Source organism: Elgaria multicarinata, chromosome 6 (assembly GCF_023053635.1).
Source record: "Elgaria multicarinata webbii isolate HBS135686 ecotype San Diego chromosome 6, rElgMul1.1.pri, whole genome shotgun sequence".
NCBI lineage: Eukaryota > Metazoa > Chordata > Lepidosauria > Squamata > Anguidae > Elgaria > Elgaria multicarinata.
This window is the reverse complement of record NC_086176.1, coordinates 44,800,876-44,823,113: the sequence shown is the minus strand read 5'-3', so window position 1 is coordinate 44,823,113 and position 22,238 is coordinate 44,800,876. Positions and strand designations below refer to the sequence as shown.

At 43.4% G+C, this 22,238-nt stretch overlaps 1 protein-coding gene across 3 annotated transcripts in view; it reads right to left on the bottom strand.

Moving 5' to 3' along the window:
* TJP2 (tight junction protein 2) overlaps positions 1-22,238 on the bottom strand; it is a 52,188-nt gene that overhangs the window by 6,185 nt on the left and 23,765 nt on the right. For all 3 annotated transcript variants that reach the window (XM_063129316.1, XM_063129317.1, XM_063129319.1), the window contains 14 exons: positions 17,778-18,354; positions 15,779-15,882; positions 15,429-15,582; positions 13,361-13,472; positions 13,149-13,282; positions 12,254-12,320; positions 9,521-9,671; positions 8,080-8,188; positions 6,881-7,091; positions 5,207-5,394; positions 3,064-3,159; positions 2,380-2,459; positions 2,043-2,253; positions 108-208 (listed from right to left, as the gene is read on the bottom strand). In XM_063129316.1, coding sequence (XP_062985386.1) covers positions 108-208; positions 2,043-2,253; positions 2,380-2,459; positions 3,064-3,159; positions 5,207-5,394; positions 6,881-7,091; positions 8,080-8,188; positions 9,521-9,671; positions 12,254-12,320; positions 13,149-13,282; positions 13,361-13,472; positions 15,429-15,582; positions 15,779-15,882; positions 17,778-18,354 — 2,295 coding nt within the window. The remainder of the gene's footprint in view (positions 1-107; positions 209-2,042; positions 2,254-2,379; positions 2,460-3,063; positions 3,160-5,206; positions 5,395-6,880; positions 7,092-8,079; positions 8,189-9,520; positions 9,672-12,253; positions 12,321-13,148; positions 13,283-13,360; positions 13,473-15,428; positions 15,583-15,778; positions 15,883-17,777; positions 18,355-22,238) is intronic.

Genomic DNA, 22,238 nt, shown 5'->3' with positions numbered 1-22,238 from the left:
ACAGGAAAGCTTCTATCCAAGCTTGGCCTGGGATAGCGTACGTACACACACACACACACACACACACACACACACACACACACACACAAAAGCATTTGACTATATACCTTTCCTTCGGAAACCCACACTGCTTCACCCTGTTGTTGCTGAATAGTATCTTTGAGACTGCCATACCAACCATCATTGGCTGAATTTAGGTCAATGGTATCTGCAGAAACGTAAAAACAAAAATAAAAACGAATCTCTGGATCTTTAAAACATTAGCCCCATACATTTCAATGCATGGCTTTTAGTCATTTTCAACTGAACGAGGGCACTTCCTCCATCATATCTGGGTAACTCACTGGTCAACTAGTTGTCCCAGCCATCCTAAGATAGGTTGCTCAATGTTTAAAAGCACAGCACAACAATGGTACAGCCAGCGCCAATCAAAGTAAGTTAAGGATGATCACATAGTAATTAGCTACGGGTTTTTATGCTAAATTATGGTGCCATTTTTTGTGCACGCTTTTGATCTTAGTTCAGACACATTAGGCAGTTTGTTTTTGTGATACATTGCCTGGAACTTATTCCTGATTTCATCTTCTCTGACAATCCTTCCCCCAATTTAAAACCAACAGCAAGATGCTAGAACAACCTTTTCTGAAAACTGCCCTGCTCACCTCCCATGTCAATAGGGCAGGAGTTCCCAATGCAGCACCCACAGATGCCAGTGTGCCCACAAGGATCTCAGTTCTTCCCAATGCTGTGCACATTTAAAAAAAAACACCTTTATTTGTTTTTGTGGAGGTTGGGAAGCATGGCAGCACTTTGGGGCTGAGGAAATGTCGGGATAAGGCTGTGTCTCTTCACTTCCGCTTCTTGTGGGATGGACAGAGCAGGACGCAGAAGCAGCGTTTACTATGCTGAAGGTCTTTTCATGGGGCATCTGAGTTTGGAGGGCTTGCCTACTGCTGACTATCAATGTTGGATGCTGCTGGGGAGTTACCGCTTGACCCCTGCTGTCTACCTCCTCCTTTGTTCCAGCTGCCACCTCCTTCCGCGCTCGCTTTTTACAGATGGAGCTGGTGGAAGCTTGGGAGGCACATAGAATCATAGAATAGCAGAGTTGGAAGGGGCCTACAAGGCCATCGAGTCCAACCCCCTGCTCAATGCAGGAATCCACCCTAAAGCATCCCTGACAGATGGTTGTCCAGCCGCCTCTTGAAGGCCTCTAGTGTGGGAGAGCCCACAACCTCCCTAGGTAACTGATTCCATTATCGTACTTCTCTAACAGTCAGGAAGTTTTTCCTGATGTCCCTTTAACTTGAGCCCGTTATTCCGTGTCCTGCACTCTGGGAGGATCGAGAAGAGATCCTGGCCCTCCATGTGAGGCTGGGCTTTCCATTTGGCACCATGCAATAGCGATGGGGGGGGGGGGGGCGCTTTGCAGTTTGCCTTGACGTGGGCCTGGAGCGTTCAGGAGCTTTGTAACCTTACATTTGGGTGGAGGGAGCTTTGCAAACTCAGCTGAGAAAAAGGGTGGAGGCGGTCCTTTCAGTGGCCTCAGGGAAGATGAAAGAGCATTCACACCTTCTTCATTCTTGCCCTGCCCTGCTGCTGCTACTGCTAGTAATAATCTCTTCTGCAGTGTGTGTCTCTCTCCCTACTTTTCTAAGGCTTGGCAAGACTGAACACATGGGGATGGAGGAAAAGGGGCTGTTGTGTGGCAGGCATCATCTATATGCTCTGTGATTAGGTGGAGCTAGAGGAGGTGGGGAGAGGGAGGGGGTATGGAGTCAGGGAAACTTCTTTAAAAGCTGCTTCCTCTAGATGAGAGGAGCAGTAATTGCTGTAGTCCCAAGTAGTTAAAAGACAGCAGTCTGAGTCCACTGCTGATAATCATTTGTGGAAAGCTTTCGTTATGGCTCCCTTCCTTTCCCCCTTTTTTCATTCCCCAGAACCATCTTCTTCTTTTTCTCTCCTTTTCCATTGCTTCTGCATTTCTCTACGCCTATAAATGCTTTCTCAGTAGACAAAAGAAGTGACATATGTTCACCTACCTGTAAAAAGATGCAAACAAGTCTTTTTCAACTTATTTGCTTGATCAAAAAGCTTCCGTGAGCTCTTGTTGGATGTGGGCATTAGCCTTTGCCTCATGATTTTCACACCCTGTCTGCTGTCTGGGTTGAAAAATACTACAATTGGGAACCACTGGGTGTAGTTTAACAGATCCACGGCCTTGGGAGTCACATCTAGCAAAGCATGTTTATCCTGATAAAAAAAGACAGAAGGCAATATGCAAGTTATGCTTATGGAGAGAGAAAAATACACACTATCAATATCCCCTACTTTTCTTTTATTATGATGGAAAGCAAACAGAAGGGGGAAAATACATGCCTGCTCAATGATTTGCCTCACAGTGTTCAAGCGGACTACACCAGTGGACTTCTCCGAGCCTGCATCTTTAGGTTCTGTTTCTGCAAAAGTAATACATTTGTGTTATTATTTGTTTAAATGACTTTTCAGAAGACCATCCAGTATTGAGGGATTTTTCAATTGGTGCAAAATGTTGCCACCCAGATTCTAATGAGGGTCAGAACATCTGTCATGCGACACCACTCTTGCGCCTGTTGCACTGCCTACCAGTGTGTTTCCAGGCCCAGTTCAAAGCACTGCTATGAACCTGTAATTTAGGCCTCATTATACCTTAAGGACTGCCTACACCCATATATCCCAGCTTGTAATCTAAGATCTTCACCAGAGATCCTGTTTGCGTGCCCACTGGTGAAATCAGCTAGGTTGGCAAGTACACTTACAGGTCCTTCTTGGTGGTGGCCCTGCAAGTTATGGTAAAATTCCCTTGGCTTCTTCAGTTCTGGTGTTCAAGAAAGCCTTGAAAACAAACCTTTTTATTATTTAGCTGTGTTCACGTTATGACTACATATTCTGTCTAACACTCTGTTGTATCTACTTGTGCATACGTGTATATGTTGTTTTGTCAGGATTGATCGTGAAAAGTGATTAATAACCAATTGGAATAAAATAAGTTCAATAAATAAAAAAGGAGTTGGAATGACTTACTGGCAGATTGATATAGCTCAGGCAACTCATGGCACAACTTCTCCATTGCTATGTCTGCAATAGGGCCAAATATCACCACAGGCCTCCTAAAACCAGCTGCAAAAAGAAAGTTATATTTAATTTAGTTTCCATGGTAATCATGATCAAAATGACAACCCATTCATTCATCAGGGAATAACCTTGACAGTGGCTAATTAGCTGTAGCGGACATAAAATCAAAATCAATAACTGCAGATGATCAACACAGCTTGACGCCATGAAAATGCCTATAAGTATAGCAAAATGTCTGCAAGTTTAGCAAAAACTCTCATTGAACTCTTCCAATGCATGAAAAAATATTAAGTTTACATAATACCTAGCTGACCGCCTTCCCCTGTATATACCAAATCAGCTCCTGAGATCTTCCAAGGAGGCCTTATTGGTCATTCCATGATCAACAGTGTGTCGTCAGGTTACTGCTTTCTAGGTAGTGGCACCCATCCTTTGGAGCACCCTCCCATGTGTGGTCCAAGAGATGGAAACTGTGGTGAGTGTCACACACCTCTTGAAAACGCATTTCCCTGACTTGTAATTGATCTGACACTGTTCTGTTTTACTGCTTTGGCTGAATTGTTTTTAAGGCATTTCTTGTTTTATACTATTTTTTAATTGGTTTTATACTGCATTGTATGTGCTTTTACCCTACTGCTCAGCTGTTTCTCAGCTATTAGCTAAGGAATGCAGGGCACTAGTTCACAGAGAGGTGACCAGGGATTTGCTAGGCTTGGGGCCCAACCCCAAATGTATTTCCTAGGGCATCACATCTATTTCCCAGAGCCCTGAGTGTCCACTACTGACAACAGCAGCTTTTCCCCCCTTAACTTAATTGCCTTGCAGGGGTGGTTTTCAACACACACACACACCCTTCCTACATGGCAATTCAGTTTAGAAAATTTCAGTGGTTTGGGATGATCGGGGACAGGGTGCAAACTAACTGAAGGATTCATTTTATTTGAGATTATTTGGGTAAGAAATTAATTGGCTGGCTTTACCTCCTGTGAAATTTAATTAAATTCTATTAATTCTTTCTATGCACATTTTATGCAGACTTGTGTCCTATGGGCCTGGCCTCCGGATCTTTTAAGTGCCTAGCATCAACCCTGGAGTGGAGGTTTAAATCTCCCTTCCTTGTAACCTTCTCCTTCCCCTCAGTATGACTCAGCCGATCCTAACGGAAAATGAGCCAAGGAGAGAGAGACCATGATTGGAGAGGGCAGAAAGCCAGATGGAAAAGCCCTTGGGGCTGAATCAGGCCCATAGGCCAGAATTTGACCTTCCAAATTAAAAAGAATATGAGTAATCTAAGGGGTGGACATTTCCAATTTACCATTAATTATGTCTGCACAGTCATAAAGCGTGTCTGTGTAAACGAGTTTAATGTTAGGCAGCCAATTTATTTTGCATTCAACTTTGAATGGAATTATTAGAACTAAGCAACAATGTCCTTCGAAAGGTTGTTTTCTTGGAAGGACCTTTACTATTTTCAAACCCAGTCAACATATGACAGAAAACTCTTATCTAGGAGGGCAGGTTGCCTCCTATCCCGTGCAACACCAGCACGACAGTAGATAAGCTGCACTTACATTTGCACACTAGTGTAAACGAGGAGCATCTTGTTTTAAGGAGAATTTACTAAATGGGTCTGCAAATGAACCAGCCTGACTTTGAGAACTGCTTCACTCATTGAAGTTTTAACAGGAACAAAATACAGGCCCATATTGTGAACTTGTTACAGTTGTGATATCTAAAGCATATATACGTCTTTTTTTCAATTAAAATTATGAACACATTCCGCACATTGTTTTTCAGTGCGTGTTTCTATGGGATGGACATAAGCATATATATATTTTCAAAAAAAAAAACCTGGTTAATTAAAAAAAAAGACTTCTAAACAAATTTAATACGATTCGCATACACAACTGAGATGTTTTTAGACAGTCCAAAGCATGGTCATGACCAGAGACAGACTTTACCACTTGCTGTTAAGCCTAGAGCCAGTACTGATTGACTAGACTTGTTCTAAGTTGCCAGAAAAAATAGCAGGAGCTGTCTTTCACAAATGAGGAAATCAGTAAGCAGTTCTTATCTGCTGTCACTCACTCACCCTCCCGGAGCATAACTCGCTCATAGGCTGGAAATTTAGTGCTAACAGATGCAATTGCTGTCAAATCTTCACGGCTCTTCTTTAAATTCTTCTTCATTCCAGACCGTTGGCCACGCATCCGCCAGAAGTCTGCCCGATCGCTGGAGCCATCTCTCTGAGAATTCTGAACACTGGCCATCTGTTCAGCCCTGGAAAAGACAACATAGGCCACAGCTAGACCTAAGGTTTATCTTGGGATCATCCAGGGTTCGCCCCTGCCTGAGCACTGGATCCCCTGTGTGTCACCTAGATGAACAGGTTTGATCCCTGGATGATCCAGGGATAAACCTTAGATCTAGCTATGGCCATAGACTCCATCTGCAAAAGCCAATAAAGTATGGGTGCAAAAGCAACCCATTTACAAGGTTTCAAAAAACGGTCTTCCAAAAGAGATCCTAAAGTATATTCCAGGATGGAGGCCAAACTCTGAACGCTCATCTATCTCCATATGAACATCCCTGACATGCTACCAATTGCTGGGGAACTTGGGTGGGGGGGTGCTGTTGCACCATGTCCTGCTTGTGGGTTTCTGGTCGACAGCTGGTTGGCCACTGTGTGAACAGAGTGCTGGACTGGATGGACTCTTGGTCTGATCCATCATGGCCCTTCTTATGTTCTTGGACAGGCTAATCCCTGTCCAACTCTGCTGCTGCTCTCCCTAATAACCCCTGGCAGACGTCTTATCTGAGAGTGGTTTATTCATGTTGTGGGCAACCACAACATGAACAAAATTCCTTTTCTCAGACCTTAGGAGAGTATCTACTTAACAGCAACTAAAAACATAAAGCTCTCTCATTATTTTCCAGGCTATAGCATATGGCTTGACTGCAGTTTTATATTTACTTTGGGCAACTCCACAAAAATGGTGGGGAAATGGTGAGTGACATTACTGAAAAGAACAAAACACACATTACTCATTTTAAAAAATACATTATATGTGACTAGTGAAATAGCTGAAATTATGATGGGCAAAATGTGAGTGTTTGTGTGTGTTCATAGCAAGGATCCCAGGGGTGTGTAAACAGAGATACCTGTCAGAGAAGACAAGGTCACTCACTGAGATAGAGAGTAGATTTTATCAGGATGAAGAACAGAAGCCTTCTTGTCACACACTGTGGTCCACACACTGAAAGAGGCATCAAAGGCAATGGCACTGGCCCCAGCCTCTGACATCATGTGGTTTTCCTGAACCACCCCTGACGCCCACACATGAATGCATGTTTCCAGGGTTCTAGCTCCCACAAAAGCATTTATGTGTAGAGGCCCTACATATGTAGGCACCCCAGCTCAGACGTCCATGCACAATGCATGGACATCAGGAGCAAGGCCAGCAGCACAACCCCCATGCCATTTTCAACCATGTGGACCCTTTCACAAAGGGAGCAATTGTTTTCCTTTTCTCTATAGGAGTAAAACTCAACCATTCATTTACGTGGGATCAAATAAGGAGTTAGAGCTAAAGGCTACCATTGCGACTAGGGATGAAAGCTGCTCCCTGTCCTAGCAACTAAGAATCCATCCTGCATCGATTCTTGATCTAGATTACACTAGTCTGGGATGAAACGAAATACAGAAGGGGAGGAGAGAAAGAGTGAGAACTAATGTAAAATTTAAATTTACAGGAGTGTCGCATACCTGCTCTTATTGGGAATCAGGCCCTTTTCCAATTCACTCTCGATTCTTACAGCCAGCCAGTTCCCCAATTTTCCGTCATACAATGTATCAACCACTCTGAAGACCTCCCCTCTGGTGAATGCTAAGCTCTGTGGCGTTTCCTTCTCACATTCAAAATGGGTCCTTATGAAGAAAGAGTCCCCTCTGCCACAGGCCATTATGTCTCTGTAAACTGGGAAGAGAAACCACATCTAGTTTTTTCTTCAGTTGGTAGGACTGTCACCAGAGGTTTTGGGGTTCCTTAGAACAGGGGTGAGGAACTTTTTCTTGGCCAGAGCGCCAAATTGTATCCAGGCAACCACATGGGGTGGGGCAGCCCAGAAGGCGCAAGGCGCAAGGCTGCAACCCACTGCTGGCATGCCCAGACCCCACATTCTCTACACTCTTTCTATCAGGAAAAGAGAGGGGCAAGTGAAGTCTTCAGAAGCTACTTCAAACGGCGTCAATCAAAGCAAACCAGGATGAAGGAGTGTTCCTTGAGGAGGCAGCTGCCCCCTGTCCAGTCTCTGGGGGTGGGGGGTGGGGGCTATAGGAAGGGGCCTCCACAGGATAGATTTCCATCTACCAAAAATGTCTTAGTCATAATCACTTTCATTCAATAAATCCCACAGAAGCTGCTTCTAAATACATGGCATGTTCTAACGGATATAGGGTCGATTTAAAAAAGCAACTTGCATAGTAGTAATTGCACATTTCAACTGGATAACTACAGAGAAATGTATAAATGGCAAAAACTGGGCCTTGTTCACTGGCTTCTGCATACAGAATGTAAAAACAACAACATTTGCTCATCAGTCTTAATCTTTAAAAGCTTGGAAGAAATACAGATCTTGTTACTGGAGGGAACGACTTATAAACAGGTAAACGTCACCAAAAGACAGTCAATGGATATGAATAAACAGAGAGCCATCAATCTATAGAATGTTACCTTAAAAATCTGGATAGAAATCAGAAGCTTTAATATACTTTTCCAAGAAGATACAGTAAATGTTTAGTGAGATAAACAGAGCAAAATAGAACATGCTACTACTGCTCTCTTTGGTTGCCAGCTACTATGTTGAAAACCACCTCGAGGTATGGATATAAAAGCAAGAAGTCAATTAAATAAACTAATACATCAAAGCAAATTCATTTTTACGAGCTGCGTGCCAGGTTCCTACCATCATATTTGCTCTGTGCCAGAATTGTTACGACGTCACCTTTGGGAATTTCCAATAGGTACAGAACTGCATCTTCTCGAACGATACCTCTGAAGTCTTGACTGTTGACCTGATGCAAAACAACCACACACTGATTTTAAGAAAAATCCTTCTGATTCAAAAAGGAAACATGATTTCCTAAAGCCATTGTGCAAAATATCGGTTCTAGGGAGGAAATCATACACATTTCAATGCGTTACGTATACCACAATTGGGAGCAGGAAATGTGAAGCAGGCTCCCTCTCTGAATGACTCAACACAAACCAATCTCCTACCAGCAAACAAGCCTAGCTTTAAATACAGTATTTTCCCTAAAACTAAAGTCTTTCATCTAAAGCCTGGGTGATAAGACATCCTTGTTTGTTCCAGAGCAGCATCCCTGTTACCATAGCTAAGTGATGCTGCTTTGGATGATGCTTAAGCAGGGATGAATTTAGAACTAACCCAGAGATCTGGTTCACACAATCACCGCAGCACACTGTGCCTTATTAGCCATGGTGGGTTGCGGCATCCATGGGCACCAGACTGCCAATTTAAGCACCTGCCGCCATGGCTTCTCATGTCATCCCAACCCAATGAGAGTGGCTTGAACCGCCCTGTGATCATGCGAACTGGGCTAGAGAACAGTCAAAATGAAACTAGCCATCCTTTAAAACATTACAATGGCCCTGTTTACATGATCAGAAAGGAGGAATAAACCGATGTGCATTATTCCATCCCATCTCCTATGTGTGCTGTTCACATTCCAGAGGATTAGCATAATTACCCTTGGGAGCATGGCTTGTCGTGTCATGCGAACCTGGCCAGATTTGTCACAGTGGGTAACAAGCCACCCAGAATCCATGGGTTATGTGAAGGTTAAACAATCGACCATGGGTTGCTTAACCTTCATATAACCCACGGTGGGTGGGTGTGGATGACATGCCAACCCAGGGGTTGAATATGCAAAATGGTACCCGCAGGTGCTGCAGCTCATCGCGGATTAAATAACCCACAGTGAACTACAGCATGTTGTGCGAACCAGGTCACTGGGTGCAAAATTTCCTAGAATGCAAGGACAAATAAGAGAGTGGTACTAGTTAATGATTTCAGACTTCAGAAACACTAGTAGTAAATACAAAAGGACAGATAACTAGAAGATATAGCTAGACCATTTGGGTGTTTTTCTCCATTTTGATATCATCTGGATTGTTAAATTACTGCCAGAGGTTAATCATCATTCCAAGTTGGCTTCAGCAATTAATTTTGAGGAGCCAAACCAAGGCTCTGAAATATCCACAATTTCTTAAAATAGGTATTTCAAGAGTACTTTTGTAGTTCTAAACATTAAAATAAAGCAATTTCTCCATCAATTTGTATCAAAACCAAACCTCTGAAGTTGCACAGTCTTCCGCATGTATACCTTAAGGATCTGATCTCCCTCTTGTAGACCTTCCTGTTCTGCTGAGGTGCCTTCTTGAATTCCAGCAACGAATATTCCTACATCATTTCCACCAGCCAGTCGGATACCCACACTGTCTCCTTTCTTGAACTTCACCATCTTTGTACCAGGGCTTGAGGGGGGAAAAGGACTCTAAGTTTTAGGAATGATTCAAATGCCATAGGCTAGAAGCCATTTCTACAATGCGTGCACCATTGCAGAGACCATTCAGTTTCACATGGAAACGAATGAGAAAGCACTGGTGTAATATGATAAGATTGTCCAGTCCCAGTTAATCACCTTGCTATGCTTTTTTTGACAAACTTGAAGTTTCTGAACCATTTTCAAAGGCTTACCAGAGGTTAACGGAGCATGGGAAACTTTAGCAAGGCTATCTTTGTCCAGATGAGGTCACAGTTGGCATATTAGACTAACCCGTTAATGGCACTCTGAGCAACTGAGGCCAAATGTGCCTCCAAAGATGGTACTAAATTCAAGAGTATCTCCCAACTATGGATATGGTCCTTTAGGGAAGGGATGAAGAACTTTTCTAATCCCAAGGGTTACATTTCCTTTGTGGGTCACATGCCAGTGATGAGAGGGGCCAAAGCCATCCACACGCTTCACACACATCCATCCATTTGTATACTTGACCAATTCTCACCTCACATCCACACCCATTCACACATCCACACACAAAAAAAGCAAAGGAAAATGCCTTTGTTTAGAGGGGAGAAGCCCATACATAGAAGAGGGGGGAAAGGGGGGAAGTCCATACATAGAAGAGAAAGCAGTGGTGAGGCAGAGGAGGTTGAGGTGGGCAGAGCTGATGAAGGGAGCCTTGGACGAGTTGTGGGGCTGATGGAGAGGCATGGCTGATGGATGGGTAGGACAGGACATTGCAGGCTAGACTGAAGGTTCCACAGGGCAGAGGCTCCCAGTCCCTGCTTTAGGAGGAGTGCAATCCCCTCCAGGACAGCTTGAACACCACTCAGCTAGGCAAACAGACTGCCCACTAAAAGCACCTCGATCTTATTTAGATCAAGTCTGTTCATCGGCCTTTATCCAGGTCCATTACCACGCTCAGGCAGTGGCGCAGAACACCCACTGCCTCACCTGGATTTGAGGAAAAGGAGGGGGAGAGAGATGGATGTCATCTGCATATTTGCGGCACCTCGCCCACCTCTCTAGGTGACGTCTCAGTGGTTTTATGTAGCTATTGAACCAAGTGGGTGATAAAATGGAGCCCTGCAGAACTGACAAAAGGTTCAGCAGAATTGCCAAAAGGTAAAGCAATAATCCCTTAGCATCACCTCCAAAGCCCAACTCAGTCTATTCAGAAGAATCTTATGGCTGATGGTATTGAAAGCTGCTGAGAGGTCCAACAGAGTTAACAGGGTCACGTTCCCCCGTTCCAATTTTGGCAAAACTCATCCCCCAGCACAGCCAAAGCAGATTCTGTTCCAAGCTCAGGGCTAAAGCCCAACTGAAATCAGTCTAGAAAATCAGTTGCACCTTGCATGTGCAATCGCTGTACACTGAAGGCTAGAGTTTATATCAAATACCTGAATGCAATCATGTATCCGGGGAAAAGGCTAGCGTGAAAATGAATAGTACACAGCACACTAAGCCAGCAGCCGTCTCTGTGGTTGCCTGATGGAAAACGCGCAACCATGTTTATGGAAATAGCTTTCAGTTCCTTGCGAACACAGTCCACTTCATTCTATCCTCTCCACAAAATCTTGTATTCATATCCATAGTAAATTGGTGGATTCTTACACTGTGAATAGGCCCATCTGCCCACAAACAGTAGTTAACTGCATTTACATTTCTAATCAGGAGCATACCAATGGCCTAGTGCAGACATGATGCTGCCTTATCTCCTAACCATGGTTAGAAGATGAGTGCCCCACAGCTTTGTATGCTTCTTTCTCCCCTCCTTCCTCTCATGTTTTAATCTCTCTTGTACGTGTGAACCTTTCTCCCTTTCAGAGCTAATTATACTTAATATTATATTTCTACCAGCATTTTCTTCAAGCAGAGTTAATATGAAACAGTGGCCCCATTCAGAAGACATCTTAAACCATGGCTTTAACCATGGTGGTTAAACCAGAAAGCCAGGCTGTGTTCAGAAGACACCTTAAACCATGACTTTAACCATGGTGAATAAGGTTTGCCTTATTCACCATGGTTAAAGCCATGGTTAAGGTGTCTTCTGAGTGGGGCCCATGACTTGCAACCATGGTTAGAAGTGTGGTTTAGAAACTGTGGCTTGGGCAAGGTTGGACTTAACACTCTCTCCAAAAGAAAAGGAGGAAAGAAGTCACACGTAAATGGGGAAGAGAAGAAGCAAACAAGACCAGGAGGAACTCCCAATGTCCTAACCAAGATTAAGATATATATTTAAGGCAGCATCACATCTGTGCTATGACTTTCTGCATACAGCATTTGAAGGAGTACACCAAAACAAATTTGTATTCCATTTCATTTAATATAAAAATAGGGGTGGGCAACTTGTGGCCCTCCTGATCTTTGGCCTACGACTTCAATCAGCTCTAGCCAGCAGAGTCAATAGCGAGGGATGATGGGAGTTGTAACCCAAAACACCTGGAGGGCCGTAGGTTACTCAACCCTGATATAAAGCCTTCTTTTGATTACTACTTAAAGAAGTACAAGTATGAAAATAATAGGTGAAGAGAAATTAAAAACCCATACCCATATATTGCTAGGTCTTCAGGACTCGGCTGAAGAAATGTTCTTGGGACTGCTTTTGGTTGAGCAACTGTATATATTAAAAACATACACACACAATCATAGAACTAGATTCGATTGGAGTTTTTTAAAACAACACAAAAGACAAAAGAAATAGGCACTCAAAGGGCAAAGCAGGCTAGCATACACATCTAAAGGGCACACTACATTGGCATTAGAAATATTTAGAAATAATTACTATCAGTTCAAAATAATTCCTACTGATTTAAGTGGGACTTGCTTCCAGGAAGTATGCTTAGGATTTCAACCTATATGCAGCCATCACTACAATATGCAATACTGGGAAGGAGTTTAACTCTGAACGTCAGCGTATAGGTAATCAATCCCCAAAGACAGGACCCTCTCTCCATTTGTAGCGGTTTGCCGCAAAACAAGAGACCTGGGCCATCTTTTTTATATTTATAATTTTCTTTTTTATACTTGTATTTAGTTATTAAGATCTTTTTACTCTGGCTCCTTTTTCTTTTCTCCTCACAGATTTTACCAATGCAAAAACCCTATGTAAAGCCCATATATTTTCTGTGGGTTATTTTCTGTTTTAATAAAACATGAAGATGACTTAACTTTATCCTTTGTTAAAGACAATTTGGCATGTAGTTGCAGTGTCAGCGAAGACATATCGTCCTGTTTCCAGTTCATGAAAGTAGGTTAAGGGAAGGATTCTTTACACAACAAATTAGCTAATTACAAGGACTGCCTGAAGCAGCAGTGGTAAAATGTACTTCCTAAAACTTGTAATCCCCATTAACCGTGAATGAAGTTTTATAATTATATGAATGCAAACAGGGTTGTTCCTCTTAATGAAACTAACATAACTCAAAGCATAGCGAGCACTAACCTGGAGGGTCATCTTGGTACTTCGGTTCACTGTTTGCTTCTGGCTTTAAAGCAGCAGTGAGGTCACCAGTTGATCTAAAAGGGGTGGGCGTCGCTCCCATTTTGGACAGTCTACTGCTTGAATCTTCTTTTGCACTTAAACAAAATTCACAAAGTTAACAGAAAGTTAAAATAATAATAACACAACTAGATGTAAATGACAACACATTCTACCTTCGTTTCTCCTTTAGCTTTTCATTGGAAGAATGAGAATCTAAGTCAGAATGATGCAGTCTTCTGTCATCCTGAGGGGAGCAAGACCGGTTTGATTCTATTTCTGAAATATCTGTTGAAAGAGCATAGCAGAGCCTGGGTAGGTAAAGCATTTGCTAGCAATTTTAATCTATGCCGACTTTTATTTGCACAATAAGTGTTTTCCCCTTTAAACATTATGACAGCTTTAAGAAAAACAAGAACACCCCCTGAAATTAGATAAAGTTGATGCTAGAAGTGATTCCCATCAGAAAAGCAAATTCCCTTGAGATAGAAATCAAATTACTTTCACCTGGCTTGCAAAAGAAGACACAAACATTGCGTATGAGGGTTATTTAGCTTAGGGCAGGCATGTTCCATGGGGTACCAATCAAGAAGCCTCATTCAGATCAAGTCTTTTCAAGGATCAGACAATCTAGCCACCAACACTCAGGCCTAAAAAATTATTTATTTATTTATTGCATTTATATCCCGCTTTTTTCCTCCAAGGAACCCAAGGTGGCATACATAATCCTCCTCCTCTTCATTTTATCCTCACAACAACCACCCTGTGAGGTAAGTTGAGCTGATGGTCTGTGACTGGCCCAAAGTCACCCAGTGGGTTTCCATGGCTGAGTGGGGACTAGAACTCAGATCTCCTAATCTGAGATCTCCTAATCTGAGATCTCCTAACTCCCAGTCCAACACTTTAGCCACTACACCACACTGGCTCTCCACCAGCATGAAAGCCACTGTGATGAAGCTACTCCCTGAGAATACTGGCATAAGAAAGAGCCACATGGTCATTCTTGGCTATGCAATGTCCTTTTTTGAAAGGTTCCCAGAGCAGCAAGAATGCACTTGCTGCCGCACCTCTCATGCCAGAACTCACCAGCATATATCTGGTAACTGGTCTGGCCTATGTATAACCACAGGGAGATCAGAGGTGGTGGTGGTGAGACAGGGAGCAAGGTCCTTGCATGCTTTAACTCCAAAGCTGGGATCATCTCCTGGCTTAATATCGAACCATGCCTAATGGCTGCCTGATTCATGAATTAATGACAAAATTTAAACTTTCAGTTCAAACATTATTATTATTATTATTATTATTATTATTATTATTATTATTATTATTTATTTATATAGCATGGCAGAGCAAAAAAAAAAAAAAAGGCAGTATGTATGAAGGGGCTTTTAATGGACAGCCTAATCAATGCACAGAGGTCTTCTTCTTTCAGGCCCGCAGGCCAAATCTGGTCTATCTGAGGTCCCAATCCGGCCCTCTGGGGTTCCTCAGATAGCCCTCTCCTTTCCCCAGGCCCCACTCCCTTTCTCTAGAACACCAATCGTTTGCTAGTTTTTCAGCCTTTGCATTCCCCACCCCACCCCCAATTCTCTAAACTGTTGCAATGATGTTACTGGCTGAGTTACTGGCAGGAAGAGCCTTAAGCTAAAGCATGCTGGCATTTTTTATATTTTGGCCCACCTCCTTTGCCCCTCTCCTATTCTGGAATGCAGACCCCAAAAGCTTCCCCAAAACTGAATTTAGTGCTTGGGCTAAAGGAGGCCCAACACCCTGGTATCATCATCATCATCATCATCATCATCTCTATACTGCTCCATAGCCAAAGCTCTCCAGGTGGTTTACATAAGATTAAAACAATCAAAACATGACAGAAAAAGAGTCTAAGCAAATGAATGACATGGCAGAGAAGAAACCTGGTATGAAAACCATGTTCTGTGTTTTGTTTTGGTCATGACTCCTATTGGCCTGGGTGCAAGGCACAGAAACTCATTCAACATGCCTTGTCATGCCTCAAGAAATCTGGCCACACTTCAGAGCAGTTAATGTTAAGAGCCTAGAAATATATGCCACAAAACACACCCAGATTTTACTCTTAGCAACTTTTGTTTTCTGTCTAAGCTAGAAACATCTTAATTCATCATGAATTACCATGTAAAAGAAAAAGAAAAGAAAAAAGGATTGCTCATTGCTGTTTTGACAGATTTAAATAGAAAACTGACTTTCACTCTGCTTTTAACCTCTCACCTTCTATTTCTGAATCACTATCATGCATGGAAGGAATGTTGATCAAGGTTTGTTTTTTGTCCCTCAAAACAACTAGTTGGAGTTTTCCTCTTGATTTCTCAATCAGTTTTCTGGCATCAGATAAGGACATATTCTCTGTCACTGTACCATTGATCTAGATACGTAAGACAAACACATTTACTTATATTTGGAGCACAAAAGGCACCGATAGAGCACTTCAAAGTGAAAAGTTTCCATTCAATGTTTGCAAAGGGAAAGGAAAACTTGCAGCGATAGCAAAAAAAATAAATAGGGAATATGCATTTTTCCACCACCGTAAGAAATTAAGGGCCCTTTATACAAGAACGTACTTTTAGAATGATGTCCCCTTCGTGCAAATTACCGTCCTTTGTTGCCAGTCCAGTACTGGTCATTTCTTTGATGAAAATCTGACTTCCAAGCCGAAGGCCATATTCTGCAAGAATAATAATAATAATAATAATAATAATAATAATAATAAGTAGTAGTTGTTGTTTATTTCTTGACCACCCCTCCATTTTGATCGAGGCGGGGAACAACAATAAATGATAAAATACATAATACTCAATTAAAACATAATATACATTGTTAAAAAACATCCTAAAAACATTTTAAAAACATCTTAAAGAGACTTTTTATAATACGAAGATGAAGCACGCTACAGGCCAGTAGTTTCCAAACTTTTTTTTTTTAATGGCGGTATCGATGGCATTTTGTCTTTCCTTGGGACTTTGTCCCTCCAGCCCACCGACAATCTAGTCCACTGTACTGAGTTCAGGCATGCAACTTATGACCTACAAAAACAAATCTAGTCAACCATTTGGCTGGGAATGCCTGGGAATGCAAAAAACAGGTAGGTGTCGAGTATCCGGGAAGCTACTACACATGGCTGGCAGGCCACGTTCAGCTTGATGGATTACAACAGCCATGGGGAACTCTGGCTGATAGGCCTAATGTGGCCAGCAAGGCTCCCCAAACTGGCCTGGGAGGCTGTTCCCCATGGGAATGCCTCCTTCCTGCAACACCACCCCTTTTAACACAAACCATGGCTCCAGAGAGGGCTTTGCCCACTGCTTAACTGATTGAGGATGGTGAGCAGCAGGCAATGACGACTCTGGACTCAGCTAAAGCCTTGAGGCAAGGGCTTTGCCCACTCCTGGCCTTCCCCAATCAGGGAATACAGGGGGCGAGCAAAGCCCACTGTACGTGCAGCTGAATGGGGGTGAGAGTGTGCGCACATAAATAGGGAGACAAGCACATCAGGGGCCACATGCCACCAGTAGCTGTGGCCCCAATGACTTTGGTCTCTGGCCACGGTTAGAATGCATACACCCAAACGTGCTTATCCAGAGCCAATTCATCCCACAGGCTAAAAAAGGTTCCCCAACCCTGGTTTACAACTTGTGCATGCTTACACATGCTAGCTTGTAAACTTCTAATATTCTGCAAACTGGAAACAGTTAGGTAACACAGATGGAAGCCAAGTCAGAAAGGAGCTAAAATATCATCTATTCCATTCCACCTTGCTGATGCAGGGAATCTACTGCATCTCTGTTAAGTGGTCTTCTAGCTTCTGCTTTAAAACCTTTAATGAAGAAGAGTCCACCACCTTCCAAGACAGACTTTTCACTGTCCAACAGGGTTTAATCATAATCCCCTTTTGTGTAATTTGAACCCATAGATTCAGATCCTCTGTACTCCTACTGGAGCAGCAGAGAACAAGTTTGCTTCATCTCATCTATGTGACACCCGTTCCAATACTTGAAGGTAGCTATCATATAGTATCTTAATTGTCTTAATTTAGATTTAAAATAGGTTTTGGTGCTTCACAATAGTTTGACACTCTTGAGAGTATATCTTATGTCCTTTGAGCTGTTCATAATTGTTTGTCTGCCTTCCCCATTATTTGTCTACAGCAGCCTTCCCCAACCTGATGCCATTCTAGATGTGTTGGGCTGCAACTCCCATAATCCCTAGCATTCCTGATCATTGCCATGCTAGGTGGCAATAAAGGAGCTGAGTCCAACGCATCTGGAGGGTACCAGGTTGGGACAAGAAAAAGATTGCAAACTGTTCTATTGTTGTAGGCAGGAGCAAATAAATAACAAGTTTGCATGTCATAGTGGGTTTTTTTAATCCATAAACAACCCTGAGTTTCAAGGTTCAGACACTACAAAACCACGACCCGTTCCTTAAAATGGAAATGGCTCACGCACAGCACTCCAACCCCTCCCAGCAATTCCTGGGTTAAACAAACTAGGGATTGCCACCATGACATGGAAACCAGGTCATTCACTTCAATTCACACACTGAAACTGGTCACACACTTGCCTTCATTTGATCTGTTTTTTGTGAGGAGAACATTAACTGGCCCATTTGCGTCCTGCTGTGGTCCATACTCATATTGACGTGGCAATTCAAGTGAAGGGCTGCGGGAGTTAAGCCGGCCTCTGCTTCCGCTCTTTGCTTCCCTCTCATAGGGGGGGTCGGGACGTGATCTCCAGTCATAATCTCTTGGTGGAGTCCTCCTACCACCATAGCCACGGTCATAGGCATCATCTCTATCAACACTCCTGCCTCTGCTCCGGGGTCTCTGGAGCTCGCGATCCAAGCTCCTCTCTCTATCCATGCTCCGGCCCCGACTTCGATCCCGGCTGTAACTACGCTCTCTGCTTTGGTTGCGCCCCCTATCCTGGGCAAATCTATAGCCCGTATCAAGGCTGTCTCCCCAGCTCTGGCTACGGCCTCCATTTCCACTACGCCAACTCCTTTCACTGTAGCCACTTCGAGTGCTTCTGCCATCAAACTCTGGCCGATTATCCATGACTTCAAAGCCTCTATAATCATAGTCAAGAGAAGGGCTTCTTCTAACAGCTGGAACCTGTACTTTACATGGTCTTTTTACTACCTATTTGCAGGAAATAAAAAAAACATTATAGTATTATATTCAGCTTTAAAAACTCATCACCAGGAAGCCCAATTTAAATGCAGTGCTGGACAGCACTTAGCCAAGTTGGTGTTTCTTGCAGCTGGCCCATACACATGTGATGTTAAAATAGCAGCACCATATCCACCTAAACCACAGGTTACTGTTACAGTACTACCACACACATATCACTACCTTTTAAATATGGAACTAACTGCCCAGGTAGGTGCTTTATGAAGAGCAGAAGCATTTCTAAATAATGCCAGAAAAAAAGGCTCCAGCCCTAATGGTTATGTGCTATCTCCAGTATCCGAGGGAGTAAGCCTGTTTACACCAGATGCTGGGGAACATGGGTGGGAGTGTGCTGTTGCACCATGTCCCTCTTTGTTTGTTCCCGATTGACAGCTGGTTGGTCACTGTGTGAACAAAGTGCAGGACTAGATGGACCCCTGGCCCGATCCAGCATGGCCCTTCTTATGTTTTTAACCCCTTTCCATTCCAAAGATTACATTTTTTTCAGGTCTGGAAAGTGCATTGTTATATGAGAAGATTTTTTATACTTTGGAGATATTAGACTATTTTAAGATTTCTAATTGCAGCATGATTTTGATTTTTCCCATTGCTTTGTTGTCAGAGGATAAACTTTTCTAAACTCCTTTAAAGCATGTATACCTTGCACTTCCCCCAAGCAAACATAACTATTTAAAGAACACACATAATTTTGGGGCGCAAGCTCTTGAGAACAAAGACTACCTGCATGTGTATATCTTACCCTCTATATTAAACATTGTCTGCTCCTTCAGAAATAACCTTTTATGAAATCCCTTCTAGTTACACAACTGTCCCTCCTACTAGAAAACCACGTTCAAGTCAATGTGTGTACTCTATGCTCGAGTGGGGACATTTTGAGTGATCCAACTGTTTGATCCCAAAGGACAGCAGATATAAAATAGGGGAAATGATCTGTTTTATTGGACTTAGGTCAGCAATTACACACACTTCCAATTTTTTTAAAAAAAACCTCTTTTATCAGGTAGAATGAAAATGTTGATCTCTATATTTTATCATATATACTAATAGTGATCTAATTTGTTCTAGGGCCATCCCCATGGAACCAAAATGGCATCATCTGCACACAAGAGGAAGGTATCAGCAGGCACAGGGAAACCTCAAAGTTTGCCATAGTGCAAACAAAATCTTTTGCAAAAAAAGAAGACCTAAGAGGAAAAAATCTTCCCAAAAAAAGTTCAACGAGGATTGAGCACTTTCAGTAGATACAGAACGTTGGCGACTATGAAACGGGAGGAAGGGAGCGCAGCGTTTGGAATTCTGAACAGAAGCACCCCACGCTGCACCATTTTGTTGCAGGTCCCATTTGAGAAGTTCTTTTTCTTTAAAGGAAAAGATGGTGTATTTGTAAAGGTACAAAATTATTTGTACCTCTGTTTCAGCAAGAAAGCGTTAAAAACGTTATCTCATTACTTTGTGATGAAAAGCTGCTGTTTAAGTGGATGTATGAAATTGCTAGATTCTAGCCATTATTCCATCTGGCCCAGCACTGAGGCACTCCAGAGCCTCAGAGGCCTTTCCTGGTTCTGCTCCCCAAAAAGCTTTTAACTGGACTGAACCCAGGACTTTCTGCACGTAAAGCACATTACTTACTACTCAGCTAAACCTCTTGTCCATTGTTGTTATTTGGGGGGGGGGGAGCATGTGTGCACATGTACTTGTGGAGTGCCCATTCCCTGTCGTTTGAATAGTGACTGGGCCTGTTTACATTTTAAAACAGCCCACCATGGCTTATTTAAGCGACGGTCAGCTGTGGCTCATGCCAATGACCATTTTGAATAGTCAAGCAGCAACAGCATTTATTGTGTTGTCTGAACCCAGAGGAGGTGGATTGTGTGAGAGCTGCTCGCAGAACCCATAGCCTGTTTTAGAGATATTCAAGGGTTGTCTAACCCTCGCACAAACCATCCCTGCCGGTTTTTGACAACACAGCAATCTGCAATTGCAGCTTGAATTTTCATGATGGTGTCATGGCTTCAGAAAGCCATGGTGAGCTGCAGCAATCACACAAACCTGGTCATTGACTCTGAGGCATCAGGATTACATGCTATAAACTAGGGATGTGCTCCGCTCCGATTAGGAGCGTAGAAGCAGTAGCGGATTGGCCTGCTCCGCCTTACCCAGAGGCGGAGTAGGAGCGGACCGCGGACCCCCTAGAAGCAAGGCGAAGAGAAGCGGCCATTTTTCGGAGCTCCGAGTTCAGGCGGAGCGCTCCGGTCGCCATCTTGAAAACATTTCGCCATAGGATTGCATTGCGGCAAATAATCGCGCATAACTACGTTGTTTTTGAAGCTATCATTCTGAAAATTCTTGTGCACAGAGAGTCGTGGATGGGGGTCATTTTGAGACCACTCTCACCTCTCTGCATCGTACGGGTCACGGGCTATATTTTTTTGAAAATCGGGTCAACCGCGCGGCTCAAACTGCGTTTTCGGCTTTTCACCCATAGGATTGCATTGAGGGAAAGAATCGGGGATAACTGGGGGGGGGTTTAAGCTATCATTCTGAAAATTCTTGTGCACAGAGAGTCGTGGATGGGGGTCATTTTGAGACCACTCTCAACTTTCTGCATCGTACGGGTCGCGGGCTATATTTTTGTGAAAATCGGGTCAACCGCGCGGCTCAAACTGCGTTTTCGGCTTTTCGCCCATAAGATTGCATTGAGGGAAAGAATCGGGGATAACTGGGGGGGGGGTTAAGCTATCATTCTGAAAATTCTTGTGCACAGAGAGTCGTGGATGGGGGTCATTTTGAGACCACTCTCAACTTTCTGCATCGTACGGGTCGCGGGCTATATTTTTGTGAAAATCGGGTCAACCGCGCGGCTCAAACTGCGTTTTCGGCTTTTCGCCCATAGGGTTGCATTGAGGGAAAGAATCGGGGATAACTGGGGGGGGTTTAAGCTATCATTCTGAAAATTCTTGTGCACAGAGAGTCGTGGATGGGGGTCATTTTGAGACCACTCTCAACTTTCTGCATCGTACGGGTCGCGGGCTATATTTTTGTGAAAATCGGGTCAACCGCGCGGCTCAAACTGCGTTTTCGGCTTTTCGCCCATAGGATTGCATTGAGGGAAAGAATCGGGGATAACTGGGGGGGGGTTTAAGCTATCATTCTGAAAATTCTTGTGCACAGAGAGTCGTGGATGGGGGTCATTTTGAGACCACTCTCAACTTTCTTCATCATACGGGTCGCGGGCTATATTTTTGTGAAAATCGGGTCAACCGCGCGGCTCAAACTGCGTTTTCGGCTTTTCGCCCATAGGATTGCATTGAGGGAAAGAATCGGGGATAACTGGGGGGGGGTTAAGCTATCATTCTGAAAATTCTTGTGCACAGAGAGTCGTGGATGGGGGTCATTTTGAGACCACTCTCAACTTTCTGCATCGTACGGGTCGCGGGCTAGAATTTTTTAAAAAATCGGCGGGAAAAATACCTTTTTCAAAGGGCTGAGGGGCAGAGTCAGCTCCCGGTCATGATGATCCCAAAGTTGGAGGAGGGCATAGGCAAAACAGGTAACTTGGGATTCTGGGAAACTTCTCTTTCTTCATCTGAACGGGCTTTTCCCCGTGTTTTTTAACACACCTCGCAGGGATGTTGTGTGTGGGGTGCCCGATTTTCAAAAATTCGCCAAAAATCAGGGGATGATGGGATTGCTTTGAAACTTGGCGTGCGTGTGTATATCCCCATGAGGTGTCATGGTGCCAAACATGAGGTTTCTAACTTGAACAGAAAAAAAGTTGTATAATTTTTTAGCTTTCAATGCAAGCCTATGGGGGGGGGAAACGGAGCTCCGGA